This window comes from Pipistrellus kuhlii, unplaced genomic scaffold (genome assembly GCF_014108245.1).
Source record: "Pipistrellus kuhlii isolate mPipKuh1 unplaced genomic scaffold, mPipKuh1.p scaffold_m20_p_9, whole genome shotgun sequence".
Taxonomy (NCBI): domain Eukaryota; kingdom Metazoa; phylum Chordata; class Mammalia; order Chiroptera; family Vespertilionidae; genus Pipistrellus; species Pipistrellus kuhlii.
The window spans coordinates 45354746-45369775 of record NW_023425595.1 but is presented as its reverse complement, the minus strand read 5'-3'; the positions used below and the strand labels follow the sequence as shown (position 1 = coordinate 45369775).

The following is a 15030-nucleotide window of genomic DNA, read 5'->3' as shown; positions in this document are numbered from 1 at the left end:
TTTGTATGGGCAGATTGGAAATCTGGAGAGTTCAGGAGGCTTCTGGAGATTCTGCCGTCCTTGGAGGGATGAATGAGGGTTCTCTTAATCTCTTCCTTTTACGTGTTAATGATAAACATCCTCGAATTCTGAACAGTAAGAACAGCCTGGTCAGGGCCATAGAGAATAAGCAAGATGCTGACTGTTTCAATCTTGCTCAAGGGTCCAAAAAAAAAATAAACAAAAGGCATTTTTATTCTTTGCTGGTCAATCCATACCGCAGGAAAGGAAAGAGAGAAGGAAGCAGGGACAGCAGCTCTAAGAATAAATATTAAACCTTGCCAGACCTGCATTTTAATTATAGCTATTATAATTAACTAGTAGCCTTGCACACGGATCTGTGCACCACTAGCTCGCCAGTAGCTTGCTGAAGGCCTCCAGTAGCTCCCAGCTCTCCTAGACCCCCTTCATAGCTCGCTGCCCCGCCCTCCTGCTGATGCATGATCTGGTCGTTAATCAGTAGGTTGTTACACTTCAAGGCGTAATTACCATTTGCATATTACATCTTTATTATATAAGATTACAGTGAAATAGCAAGAGGCAGAGGAGGGATTTCCAAAGTTTAAGCTGCAGGGTCTCTCCATTGAAAAGGCCCTGCCAAAGACCTGAGAGGTGCCTCAAGAAATATTTACTCATAGTTTTAATTCTATCAAAATTAAAATAGGCACATGTGTCTACATGATTATGTGTGTACATACCTATGCACATATATGTATGTCTATATAAAACTCTTCTTATATAAAATTATAACTTGTATTCACTAAGGAATCTTTCAATCACTATAATGGTCTTAAGTATTTTTTTTAACACATGCACTAAGCAAATTTGCTTTTAAAAATGGACTTCACCTGGCCTGTGTGCTTCAGTGGTTAAGCCTCAGCCTATAAACCAAGTGGTCACTGGTTTGATTCCTGGTCAGGGCACATGCCTGGGTTGCAGGCTCAATACCCAGAGGAAGGCATGCAGAAGGCAGCCTGTTGATGTTAATGTTTCTCTCTCATTGATATTTCTAGCTCTTTCTCCCTCTCCTTTCCTCTCTCTAAAATAAATAAAAAGACATACTTAAAATAAATAAATAAATGAACTTCATGCTTTGAAAAGCTAAAATTCTAATCAACTATATATATATATATATTCATTCTATACAAGGGTTTTATTTTCAGTTGCTTTACAAATACATTTTTAATTTACTCAATTACCTCTTTGGGTCTACACTAGATAGCTATTTCAGGAAATAGGTAGCTAGATTATAAACTCTGTCACATATATGCTCTCTAAGTTCATCCTCCTCACAGCTGTATCACTGTCCTCACGTAATAGATGCAGAAAGAAGGTCTGAGGAAGGTTAAGTGTTCACTCAAAGTTACTTTGCTATCAATGGGCAAAGATGAAATGTAAAGTCAAATTTGAATTTAAGTCCACATTTATTATTTTGACCAAAATACACTATATTCCTCTAAAACAGAAGAAAACAAATTCCACCAACCAAATCCAGCACATTTCCTGGTTTTGTATAGCCCACAGCTAAGAAAGGTCATCACATTTCACAGGTGAAAAGTCATATAAAATTCAAATAGGTGACATAATTATATAAAATTCAAACTTTAGTGTCCATAACTAAAGCTTTATCAGAACTGCCACACTTGTTCATTTATGCAGATCCTATTGCTTCTTTTGTGCTACAATAGCAGAGCTGCGTTTGAAACAGAGATCAGCTGGCCTATAAATGCAGGTGCCTTCCAGAGAGTTGGCTGACTCCTGCTTTCAAACATCCATACCGGTCTAGTTCAGCTGCAATACATAATCCTGTCCAGATAAAATGTGATATAAGATCTTCAACAAATAAAGCTTTTCAACAATCAGTTCATATATATGTAATTTTGGATCAAAACTTTGAAACAGATTAAATTTTCCAACAAACTGTCCATATAAACTTTTCAAGTATATGCTTACTATAAGAATGTTTTGATGTTCTCAGCTTTCAGTTCATCCAAAAATGTCTTCTTCATGTTATGGTGTGGAATGATGTCAGGAGCTTCATTGGAGGGTTTTATAAACCATCCTGTAGAATACATACAAATATAGAAATGAGAAGTGAGCTCAGAGACAGGCCCTATTCTTCTTTATTATTGTATCTACCATGTGTAAAATATAAATTGCCAATGACCTCCAGCGTCCATTACAATTTTCTGATATTTAATTTCTTTTGCCTACTTCTTCAGAAAAAAAATCATGCACACAGACTTTTAAATTATAATTCAATTTCTACATATTTTAACTGATTTCAATGATTAGATTGCTATAATTCTAATGTTTTATGAGGAAATCCACACTAAAATTAAATGTTTCAACTAATGGAGATAAATAAGACCTCTTGAAAATTAAGGTTATAAGGACCTCCATCTTCTTTTTCCTTAAAGTTTCTCTCCCCAGGGACTGCTCTCTGCTAATACAGAATAAGCTCTTAGTCAAAGTTTATAATGAAGTAATTATGAATATGTTCAAGTACATAAGTTATTTCAAAGAGTTAAAGGAAACTCAGACCTGTCATTTGTTTTGGCTCAAAACTAAAGGAAAATAAGCTAAGCTTTTATGTTGTCAGTTGAAGTAGCCTTGAGAAGTTCAACTTCAGAAAGCCACAGTGAAATGATAATTTACCCAACATCTCGGCAAGACACCCAGTGCACACAGGCCAGAGGCAATGGGTAGCCAGAAGACTCAGAGAAGGAAGCTCTTATAGTTGGCTTTTAAACTCAGGGAAAGGATTGCAGGATTTGTTTAGAGAAATAATATGAGCTGGGCATCAAGTAGTTAACCAAAGTCAGCACTCAGCTTTCCAGTTATTAATCTCTCACACACACACTCACTCACACAGATGTACTGAAATACATAGTTGGCAGCAAGTGGCATTCCAGTTACACCTGTACATGAAACAAAGGATTAGCCTGTAGGGTCTGGGAAGGGCACACCGAGGATGAAATGCTGGAACTAAGATCTGGAGAATGAACTGGACGAAGGGGAGGGGAGCTTGAAGGGAAGGGGAGAGCAGAGAATGGGAGGGAAAACAATGTGTCAACCTCTGAGCAATGAGTACAAGATGGGGCTGGGGGCTATAGTAGGAATAAAATGCCCTGAAGAGATGCAGGCTTTAATCCCCATGCCAACCTTGCCATTTTTACAATTGAGAACAATGAAACTTAATTTGAAGTGTGTCTTTACTGAGCTCTTACCTCACTTAAGCCCCACAACAACCCTAGGCAGTTACTAATATCCACATGTTAGCATGAGCAGGATGTGGCTCAGAAATTTTTTTTAATGATCCTTAAGGTCACACAGGAGGCAAGAGAGCTACGTTGAGTAAACCTAGCTAGCTCAGTGGTCGGCAAACTCATGAGTCAGCAGAGCCAAATAGCAACAGTACAATGACTGAAATTTCTTTTGAGAGACAAATTTTTAAAACTTTAAACTTCTTCTAACACCACTTCTTCAAAATAGACTCTCCGAGGCCGTGGTATTTTTGTGGAAGAGCCACACTCAAGGGGCCTAAGAGCCGCATGTGGCTCACAAGCAGCAGTTTGCACAGCATGGAGCTAGCTGGTCTATGCACTGGTCTTCTAAGTCCTGGAAAGGGCCCCACTGGTTTGGCTCAGTTGCTAAACATCGACTTCTGAACCAGGAGGTCACAGTACAATTCCCAGTGGTCAGGACACATGCAGGGGTTGTGGGCTGGATCCCCAGTCAGGGCATGCAGAAGGCAGCCAATCCTTGGATCTTAACTTAGCTCAGGAGTAGAAACAGACCCCAAACAGGTAAGAGTCATTTCCTGCAAAGCTCCCTGGACAACCTGCCGCTCTCCCTACAACATACCAGTTTCCAGGGGCTCCAGAGGGTGGTGGGCCTTCGGAAGTCCGGTGGCAGGGTCTTTCCCTCCTACTCCTCACCCTGGGCGCCTGTCCTACAGGAGCTTGTCTTAAGGGAGCTTGTCCAGAGCGCAACCCTGCACCGCCCCCAGGGACCCCCAGCGAGTTGGCGGGGTTCATCCCCACCTTCCCCAATCCAAACCACCGTCCCCGGGACCCCACCTCGCTGTGCACCCCGAGTCCCGCAGAGCACGGATCTGCGGGGCGAACTCGGGGTGTGCGTGGCCCGCGCCCCTACCGAGGAGGAAGCCGCAGAGGAAGAGCCCGGCGGCCAGCAGCAGCGCCCCGGCGCACAGCCAGCGCGGCCGGCGCAGGGCCACCACGGCCGCGTCGGTGTCGTGAAGGGGATTCCACATCGCTCCTGGGAGCCGCGGGTCTTCTGGGGGCTGAAGGCGTCCTGCACCCAGGCCCGGAGGATCGGTTACTTCCCAGGAGGCTGGGATCCACTCCCCGCCCGGCCAGGAGTCCAGTTTCTCCGCCCTCAAGGTACTGCTAGCTGATGCTCAGCCAATCCCGGCCAGAGGGAGGCAATAGCAGCGGCCAGGAAAGGAAAACCCGCCCGGCCCCTCGGGAGAAACGCTTTTAAAAAGTTTATCTTGAAAAGTTCTAGCTCTCGGTTATTCACAAAAAAGGGGGGCAAAGGAAGGGAAAGGAAGGAGGAAGCAGCTAGTCTCCTTTCTTCACTTCCAGGCCAGAATCTGGTTCTCAAAAAGACCAGTAAGGATTTCCCGGGTAATTTAATAGAATGCTCCTCCTTTGTCTGCATAGAAAAATGTGCAGGGAGGGACCTGGCTCCAGGCTAGTTGTTAGACTAAACTACATGATCTCTCAACTGTGTGTTGTTGTTTTCAGCTCTGCAATTCTATTAAATACTTTACAGCACTATAATGAAAAAAGTCAAGGAAAAAAAGGAATCTCAGAAGCAAGGGAGGGGTGGGGTGGGTGGGTGAGAGATCAACCTTGTATGTATAGAAGCATAACCCATGGATATAAACAATAGGGTGGTGAAGACCTGGGGGGAGGGGGAGATGGGAGGGGCAGGGGCGGGCTAGAAGGGGCCAAAGGAGGTGGCGGGGAAGGGGACATATGTAATATTTTCAACGATAAAGCTTTTAAAAATTTTGGTTTTCCATTCTGACTGTTGGATTGTCAAGGAGGTAGTGGTGTCACTGTGAATTACCACTGTGCTCTTTCTCTTAATGAATATCACTGATTTTAATAAACTATTTTATAAAACCGTTTTTAAAGAAATAATATTGGAACTTGCTGCAGGCAAGTTTTCCAGCTCAATCATTCATTCATTGAAAGTATTTATATTTTTATTTTTTGTTGTTGTTAATTTTCACCAGAGAATTTTGTTTTTTTTTTATTAATTTTTAGAAAGAGTGGAAGGGGAAGTGGAAAGGGGAGAGAGAGAGAGAGAGAGAGAGAGAGAGAGAGAGAGAGAGAGAGAGAGAGAGAGAGAGAGAAACATCACCCTAACCAGTTTGGCTCAGTGGATAGAGCGTCGGCTTGCGGACTGAAGGGTTCCAGGTTCGATTCTTGTCAAGGACATGTATCTTGGTTGTGGGTACAACCCCAGTAGGGAGTGTGCAGCTGCAATGGTTCTCTTTCACTGATGTTTCTAACTCTCTATCCTTCCCCCTTTCTCTCTGTAAAAAATCAATAAATTACATTAAAAATAAAAACATCAACTCATCCCTCACATTGATTGGTTGCCATTTGCACTCGCCTTGACTGGGCCTATGATTGAGCCTGCAACAGAGGTAACTGCCCTTGACAGGAATCAAACCAGTGATCCTTCAGTCCATGGGCCTACACTAACTATGGAGCAAAACCAGGTAGGGCTGAAAGTGTATTTATTAAATAGTTATTTTGTACCAGGAATTACAGATACAAATATGTGTAAAATAAAGTCCCTGACCTCAAGAAGCTACAATACAATGGACACACAATCAAGAGAAACAAGAGAGTTCCCAACTGGGTTTCACATTATTCTTCCTCTTACAAGTCCTTATATGAAAAGTCATCTACCATCTTTCCTCAATAGTTGAAGAAGGAAGTGTTAGGGCTCTGAAGGAGGAATGCAGGAGCCAGAATGGTGAGGGATTACAAATTTACTGGATCATCCGCACACCAGGTGGCTGAGCCTGAATGGCTCCAGCACCAGTGCCTGGAGTCAGCATTTTTTTTTTTAATTTTTTTTTTTACAGAGAGGAAGAGAGCGGGATAGAGAGTTAGAAACATCGATGAAAGAGAATCATCGATTAACTCCCTCTTGCACGACCCCTACTGGGGATGTGCCGGCATCCAAGGTACATGCCCTTGACAGGAATTGAACCCGGAACCCTTCAGTCCGCAGGCTGACACTCTATCCACTGAGCCAAACCGGTTTCGGTGAATCGATGGTTTTTAAGACTTTTGGTGGGCTTTTTCTGGGCAGAGAGTTCTCTGTGCAGGTCCAGAGGGGAGCAAGTGAAGTGTGGTCTCAACAAAAGGGCTGTCCATAGTGAAATGGCCTGAAAAGTCAGTTCCTGGGGTAGGGGTAGCGATTCACTTATTTGACCAGACCTAACAGGAGGTCCAATGTGATCTAATGCTTACCAAAGCAAACTACACTAGTCCTTAGCTTCCTCACATATGAAAGAGAAATATTAGAAGTGACAACAGAAAAACCTCATATGGCTTACATAACCATATATTAGAGATTTTTAATTCTTTTGGGGAAAGTCCTGATAATTACATGAAATAATTCATCTAAAGCACATAGTGCATTGCCTTCCATGTTTAATGTATTTATAATATTAATCTATAATAACAAAAGGGCAATATGCTAACTGACCAGATATCATTCTGGACATCCTTCCTAACTTAGCTGGGGCCCGAGGGAAGCCACCCTGGGTCTTGGGTGCCTGCAGGGAAGCCAGCCCGGGTCCCAGGTGCCAGAGGGAAGCCAGTGCCAGCAGCCAGAGAAGGAAGGCCTTCCCCACCAGACTGCAAGTTCCATGAGGAGAAGAGTAATCCTTTTTATAAAATCTGACACATGATTATTCCTGTTCTCTATTTTTCTTTCACTTTTAATTGTTAGCATTTTTTTTTTTACACATTTTACTCTTTTATTTCCTTTCAGATTTTGTTTCATGGTGCTACTACCATATCTTGTTCCTGTCTGTTTTTTAGAGTTACACAATGCCTAGAATGTTTCAAAAGCATCCTTTGAAATGAATGAATGCTATGCTAATCAATGAAGCAATTATGAGGTATAAAAAATGATTACTGTTATTGAAGAACTTCAGTCAAAGTGGGAAGATGGGGCCTAAATAAAAGGATAAATAACAATACCCGAAAGCAGAGATTAAAAAAACAGCAACAGCTTGTGTTCAGGAGAACATATGGGTTCCTAATGATTCATGTTAACTTCAATAGCTCTTGCTGGAAAAATATATTGAAATATTTTATAGTGCCATATGCCCTTTCATACACACACATACAAGAAAATGTGCACTACTTTGTGGATAGGCAAGAGAAGGTAAAATATGACCTATGTTTTTCCTCTCTAAAAGCAGGAAATGGTAGATTCCAGAAATATTAAATAAGGAAAAGGTAATATACTTGCCTCTGCTACTACCTGTGTTTCCCCGAAAATAAAACATCCTCCGAAAATAAGACCTAGCACATGGAAAGATAAGACATCCCCTGAAAATAAGACCTAGCGCAACTTTGGGAGAAAAAAATTAATATAAGACACTGTCTTATTTTCGGGGAAACAGGGTAGCATTTCATCCGATCTAAAATGCATTTCTTAATTGTCACCATGGCCCAAGTACTAGGTGAAAGGTTCAGGGTTGGGCTGGGGTCACACAGAATGGACTCAAGACTTAGTGTAATCAAAATGATGTTTATTTGAGGCACCTGGGTGCAGTTGGTCTGACTGGAGAAAGAGCCAGAGGTGAATTTGGGGAGGGAGCAGGCTTTTTATGTGCTCAGGGAGAGTCGCAGACAGGGCTTCAGCTTGCCCCAAGTATCATACAATGTCCTGTCCTAGTTTTATGGCCTTGTCCTTTGTCCTTCTGCTGGCCCCAGATTTCCTTTCTTGATGGGCTGTGCAGGGGTGATGGTTTTCAGGAATTTCTGTAAAAAAAAAAAAAAAAAAAAACACTCAAGGGGAGCATGTTTGTGCAGGGCTTAAGCTAGCAGAATGAGCTTTCCCTTCGACATTTGTTAGATTTTGTAAGGCTCAAGCCTGTGTTCTCCAGTTAACCTTTTCACTGGGCTGGGTCATAGAAACACCAAAAAATAAAACAAAACAAAAAAACAAAACTTTTTTTTTTTTTTCCTTAAGCTGGGATTTCTGATTCTTGGAACTGTAATGTTTGGTGAAAAGCTGATGCACAACAGGACGTAGGCATTATGACTACAGTAGCTCCACACTCTGCCCTCCCTCAATATGGTTTAGCTTTCTTCAGTCTTACTTTCTCTAGGTGCAGTGATCAGTGGTCAACCAAGGTCTAAAATATTAAATAGACAATTCCAAAAACAAACAATTCATTAAATTGGGAGTTCGTTTGCATAGTGTGCTGAAATGTCGTGCTATCCTGCTCAGTCGCACCCTGGACGAGAACCATCGCTTTCTTTATCCATACAGCAGCAGGCGAGGTTATAGTGATGCTGGCAATTGGAATATGACAAAGAGAAGCCATCAAGTGCTTCCTTTAAGAAAAAAAAAAAAAAGAGAGAAAGTTCTTAATGAAAGAAAAAAATTCCTATACTCAGATTGTTAGGTTCTACGGTGAGAACAGTCTTCTTCCGGTGAAGCTGTGACGAAGGAAAAAGAAATCCATGCTAGCTTTGCTACTGCAGTTCAAACTGCAAAAATTACGGCCACATGCATGATAAGTAATTATTTAAGATGGGAAAGGTATTAAATTTGTGGATAGAAGACATTGTCGTGGCTCCACGATATGCCTGATGAATCTTCAGAAGGTCAATAGTCCCTTGACGCTGCGTCACCACATACGTCACCACGTCTACGTCACCACGCTACGTCATTTACCGCACATCATCTCACATAGGCACGGTGTCAGCTAACATCTCAAGAAGGGTGAGTACAGTTCAATAGAAGACCGCATTCGCATAACTCATTCCAAAATATTGTTATAATTGTTTTGTTTTTTTAAATATATATTTTATTGATTTTGTACAGAGAGGAAGGGAGAGGGATAGAAAGTTAGAAACATCGATGAGAGAGAGTCATCCATCAGCTGCCTCTTGCACACCCCCTATTGGGGATATGCCCTCAACCAAGGTACATGCCCTTGACCTGAATCGATCCCTGATCCCTTCAGTCCCCAAGCCGACGCTCTATCCATTGAGCCAAACCGGTTTCGGCTACAATTGTTTTTTAATTAGTTATTAACCTTTTACTGTGTCTAATTTATAAAATAGCCTTTAGCATAGATATAGATATATAGGAAAAACAATATGTTGGGTGTGGTAGTATCTGTGGTTTCAGACATCTACTGGGGTGTCTTGGGACATATCCGCTGCAGATAAAGGGGGACTACAGTATTTTTAAATCAGAAAAAAATAGTCACAGGATAACCAGCCTTGAAGAGAGTGTATATTATCTAACTTTGTTAGGATGAAATGGTTTAAAACAGCATGGACCCAGAAATCCTGGAATTTTCCTGTGAATCGAGGTGAAAGAAGTCTCAAGAGCTCTAACAGATCAGATTGATTTTCCAAAGTCTATAGTCTGATTTTAATTCCCCAATTCAGAACTATATGTGAATTCTCATTAAAAAAAAAAAAAAGCCATCAGAAGATATTTTCCATTGATTTTCAGAGAGAGTGTAAGGGAGAGGAAGAGACAGAAAAATACTGAGGTCAGAGAAATACATCATTTGGTTGCCTCCTACCAGGGCCAAGAACCTGCAACCAAGGTGCATGCCCTTGATCAGAATGGAACTGGGGACCCTTCAGTCTGCAGGTGGACTGAAGTATAAACACAGCATTCCTGAACTCTAAATTATACACTAAAAAACATAGCACAGTCCCCCGCAACTGCCTTTCCCTGCAGCCTGGTCGTCTCCCAACTTTCCTCCTCTGCTGCCCTGGTCACCCCTAACTACACTCCCATGCAGGTTGGATCGCCCCCAACTGCCCTACCTTACAGGCCTGGTCCCTCCCAATTGCCCTCCCCTGCTGGCCTGATCTCTCACAACTGCCCTCCCTTGCTGGCCTATTCCCTCCCAACTGCCCTCCACTGTTGGCCATCTTGTGGTAGCCATCTTGTGTCCACAAAGATGGCTGTCCAATTGTATGTGTCTTCTACAATTGAAACTTTGTAGCCTGAGCAGAGCCATATTACTCTTTTATTAGATAGGATATAATAATTAAAAAAAATTTCAATCCTTTTATGTTGGAAACTGGTTATATGAGTATGTACTTTTGCCAAACTCTTTGGGCAATACAGTTAAAATCAATGCATTTTATTATATTTAAATTATAAATCAAGAAAATTGATTTAAACAATAAGATAGGAGCATAAATGAGAATACTTTTTAAAAATATATTTTATTGATTTTTTACAGAGAGGAAGGGAGAGGGATAGAGAGTTAGAAACATCGATGAGAGAGAAACATCAATCAGCTGCCTCCCACACACTCCCCACTTTATATGTGCTCACAACCAGGGTACATGCCCTTGACCGAAATCTAACCCGGGACCCTTGAGTCTGTAGGCCGTTACTCTATCCATTTAGCCAAACTGGTTAGGGCAAGAATACTTCTTAATGATTCATTTAAATTCTACTCTTTCAGAGTAATTAATTCCCATTTTTCTTATGCTAACTTGACCTATACTGGAGAATCTTTGTAGATAAGTTTTTTCATTTTGGAATTTTGAGAAAGTTATGAAAACTTAATTATACTTTTTCCAATATAATGATTGAATAGGATAGTAAAAGGAAAAAAAACCTTTGTAATCATTAAGTAATAAGTAATATGTAATTTTTCTGTTAATTTTTAATACTAGAATAACATGCTTATTATTTTAGTAAATGTATATAGAATTATGGGAAGAAGCTCAAGCTTTAGTCTCCTCACCTTCCAGAAGTACTATAAACATTTTGGTACTAATATTTCCTAGTCATTTTTTTAAATGCACACATACAGTAGTTAAAACACACACACACAAAATGAAGGGGACCTATATAATACTTTCAATAATAAAGTTAAAAAAATACACAAAAATGAGATTATGCTATGTCTTTCTTTATTTTTAAGAAAGCTTTTCATTAATGTATGCATATATTGAGAAAAGTACACAAGAAAATTTATTGGGAGAGAACCAAAATGGCAGCCTAGGTAAGCCCCTAAGCTGCCGCCTCGCACAACAATTTCAAAACAACAACTAAAATCAGAATGGACATCATCCAAAAACACGGGAAAGCTGGCAGAGTGGGAAATCTATAATTAGAAAGAAGGAGAGAGGCACACAGATCAGATTGGGAACGCAAAGCACTGAGGTAGTGTGACACCCATGCAGAGAGGAAGTGTGGCCAAATGTCTGGCTGGTGGGAGGGGAAAGGAAGTCCCCGATTGCACTGAACCCTTTTTGACTGTACTGAGCCCCAACCCCAGCTGAAACCCCATGGACCCAGGCTCATTTGGGTGGAATCCAGACTGTAGAGAAAGGCACCCAGAGACTTAAAGACTGAGAGACTGGGGGAGCCAGTAGCCACAGCAGGCAGGGTCTACAGTTGCGCGAGTGAGTGCGAGCAGAGAGGTCTGACTGCAGAGGTGTCACTGCCTCTCCATAGCGGAAGGAGTCAGAAGCTTCTGACTACAGAGACCCAACCCAATTCTGGGTGAGTTCCTGGGGCACCCACGCTCTTGCACGAGGAATCTGGGCCCGTCAGGCAGAAACTCAGGGGAGCCACAGAAGGCAGAGGTCAGGCAAAAACTCAGGCGAGCGCACAAGGGCAGGGCTGATGGAAAACCAAGACTGTCAGCTCAGCCCTGAGACTCTGCCCCATCCAAGCTAAGCACAGAGGCTTTTGCAGTTTTGCAAGTCTGATCCTATAAGCTTGTCTCCAATACAGAAGATATCCCAGAGTAGACATAGCTGATACTCACATCCAATTGGCCTGAGGGTCAGTTCCTCCCAGGGATACCAACAACAATCAAGACTTAACTACAACAAGGCTGTACACACAGTCCACAAAAGGGAGCACCAAGAGTGTCTACCTCAGGTACTGGGGAGGCTGACCCACTGGGCTGTATAGGACACCAAACACACAAAGCCATCCTACCAACTCTGGGAAGCAATAAAAATGCCGAGACAAGGAAATAGATCTCAAACAAAAGAGATGGAGGATATAGTGTTAAAAATCATAATTATAAGGTTTTTCAAGAATTTCCTAGAAAAGGCCGATAAATTTAATGAGACCCAACTAAAAATTAAACAAACATAAACTGACTGAAATGGAAAATATTATGCAGAGATCCAACAGCAGAATGGAGGAACACAAGAATCAGGTCAAAGATTTGGAATACAAAGAGCCAAAAGATACTTCTCTGGAGAAGCAAGAAGAAGAGAATCCAGAAAGTTGAAGGTAGTGTAAGGAGGCTCTGGGACAACTTCAGGCGTACCAACATCAGAATTATGGGGGTTTCAAAAGAAGAGAGAGTGCAAGATACTGAAAACATACTTGAAGAAATATCAGAAAACTTCCCCCACCTGGTGAAAGAAATAGAGTTACAAGTACAGGAAGCATACAGAACCCCAAACAAGAGGAATCCAAAGAGGACCACACCAAGACATGTCATAATTAAAATGCCAAGGGCAAAAGACAAAAAGAGGATCTTACATGCAGCAAGAGAAAAGCAGTTGGTTACCTATAAGGGAGCACCCATAAGACTATCAGCTGATTTCTCAACAGAAACTATGCAGGCCAGAAGGGAGTGGCAAGAAATATTCAAAGTGATGAATAGGGAGAACCTACAACCAAGATTACTGTATCCAGCAAAGTTATTATTCAGAATTGAAGGACAGATAAAGAGCTTCACAGATAAGAAAAAGCTAAAGGAGTTCATCACCACCAAACCAGTATTATATGAAATGGTGAAAGGTATTATTTAAGAAGAGGAGGAAGGAAAAAAGAAAAAGAAAAAAGAAAAATTATGATCAACAAAATATATATATTTGTTGATCATAACAAGTGAATCTAAAAATCAAGTGAATTAAAAATCTGAGGAACAAAATAAACTGGTGAATATAATAGAATGAGGGCAAAGAAAGGGAGTGGATTGATAATTATCAGAGGTGTGGGGGGTGCAGGAAGAGACTGGATTAAAATTGTACACCTATGGATGAGGACAATGGCGGGGGTAGGGGTGGGGGGGAGGATGGGAGAGCGGTAAGGGCAAAGGCGGGAACCGGGTGGAAGGGAGCTATGGGGGGGGCGGGGGGGGAGGAGAAACAATTGTAATAATCTGAGCAATAAAGGTTTATTAAAAAAAAAAGAAAATTTATCACAACTTGATAAATTTTTACAAAGTGAAAAGATTGGTAATTCAGCATCAATATCAAGAAATAGCCCTAGCTGGTTTGGCTCAGTGGATAGAGCATTGGCCTGCAGATGGAAAGGTCCCAGGTTCAATTTCAGTCAAGGCATATTCCTGGGTTGCAAGCTCAATCCCCAGTAGGGGACTTGCGGGAGGCAGCCGACCAAATGAATATCTTATTGATGTTTCTCTGTTTCTCTCTCTCTGAAATCAATAAAAATATATTAAAAGAAAAAAGAAATAAAACATTACCATGAACTCTAGATGGCCTCCTAAATCCCCTTTACTTCACTTCTCTTCCCACTGCAGTATCCTCACTAGTCTCCTGTTGTGCATTCTAACACCAATGTTTGGTTTTGCCTGTTTTTGAATTGCAATCACATATATTTGTGTTCGGCTTCTTTCACTCAGAATTATGTTTGTGAGATACTTTCAGTGGCGTGCTAGTAAATCTACTCTGCTAAGGAGGTTAAAAGTCCTGATTTGTAGCATTTTCTGATTCCCATTATTCAAATACTGCCACCACAGCAGATTTTAAGCTAACAACATGATGTAACTGAATGTGCAGTTGGAAAGAGATGCCCATAATTGCTTCTTATAATCTAACTATGGTTTTGGTGCATGAAGATTCATGCACAGAGAGTGGGTTCCTCAGTCTGACCTGCAACCTCTCCTATCTGGGAGCCCTCGGGGGAGCCCTCTCCAATCCAGGAGTTTCTTTCTTGTCTTTGCAATCATCTGAGTAAATTCTCTGAGACCCCAACCCAGTCTGGTTTGTTCTCAAAGAATAATAGAGGCTTTTTATTTATTTATTTATTTATTTTTCTTTGCTTCATTGGTGGATATTTCCTGGAAGTTTTAGGATATCTTCCCTTTAATTTTTCTTACACACTCTGATTTTACTTATGTCTCTCACCTTTGGTTTTCCTCTATCCCCCACCATAACAGTAACTTGCACCAGGCTCACTTTGCTCTAGTCGCAGGCGTCCTCAAACTTTTTAAAGTGGGGGCCAGATCATGGTCCCTCAGAGAGCTGGAGGGCCGGACTATATGAACTACTAATTCCTACTGTAACACCTCGGCTGCGCTCACTGCCCAAAAAACCTGGCGGGCTGGATCAGACTCCTCTGCGGGCCACATGTGGCCCGCGGGCCGTAGTTTGAAGACCCCTGCACGGTCTAGTGTCTAGGAGATTCATCTGCCACCAGAACTATAATTCCCAGCATTCCTGGTGCTCCCTGTACTCTGGGTTTTTCCTTTCTGCTCTGTCTCCATCCCATGGCCTTCAGCTCTGCCAAGTCCTTTATGCCTCCAGCTTTCCCTCTCTGCTCTCTTAGGGTGCCAAGTTCCCCAAGCTGCTCCATTCTCTGCTGACTCTCCTGCTCTGCTGTCTTCCCAGGGCCTTTGTATGCCAATTAACCCACCACTTTTGTTGGGTTAATTTGCATACTCATTCCTGATTGGCTGGTGACTCTTGCAGCGGTAACAGTAAATTTAAATGT

At 41.7% G+C, this 15030-nt stretch overlaps 1 protein-coding gene across 1 annotated transcript in view; it reads right to left on the bottom strand.

Moving 5' to 3' along the window:
* Positions 1-4386, bottom strand: part of FOLH1B (folate hydrolase 1B) — a 47107-nt gene extending 42721 nt beyond the window's left edge. Inside the window, exons 1-2 of the mRNA XM_036426336.2 lie at positions 4198-4386; positions 1993-2101 (exon numbers count right to left, since the gene is read on the bottom strand). Of these exons, the coding sequence (XP_036282229.1) occupies positions 1993-2101; positions 4198-4315 (227 nt within the window). The 5' untranslated portion in view covers positions 4316-4386. The remainder of the gene's footprint in view (positions 1-1992; positions 2102-4197) is intronic.
* Between the last annotated feature and the right edge of the window lie 10644 nt (positions 4387-15030).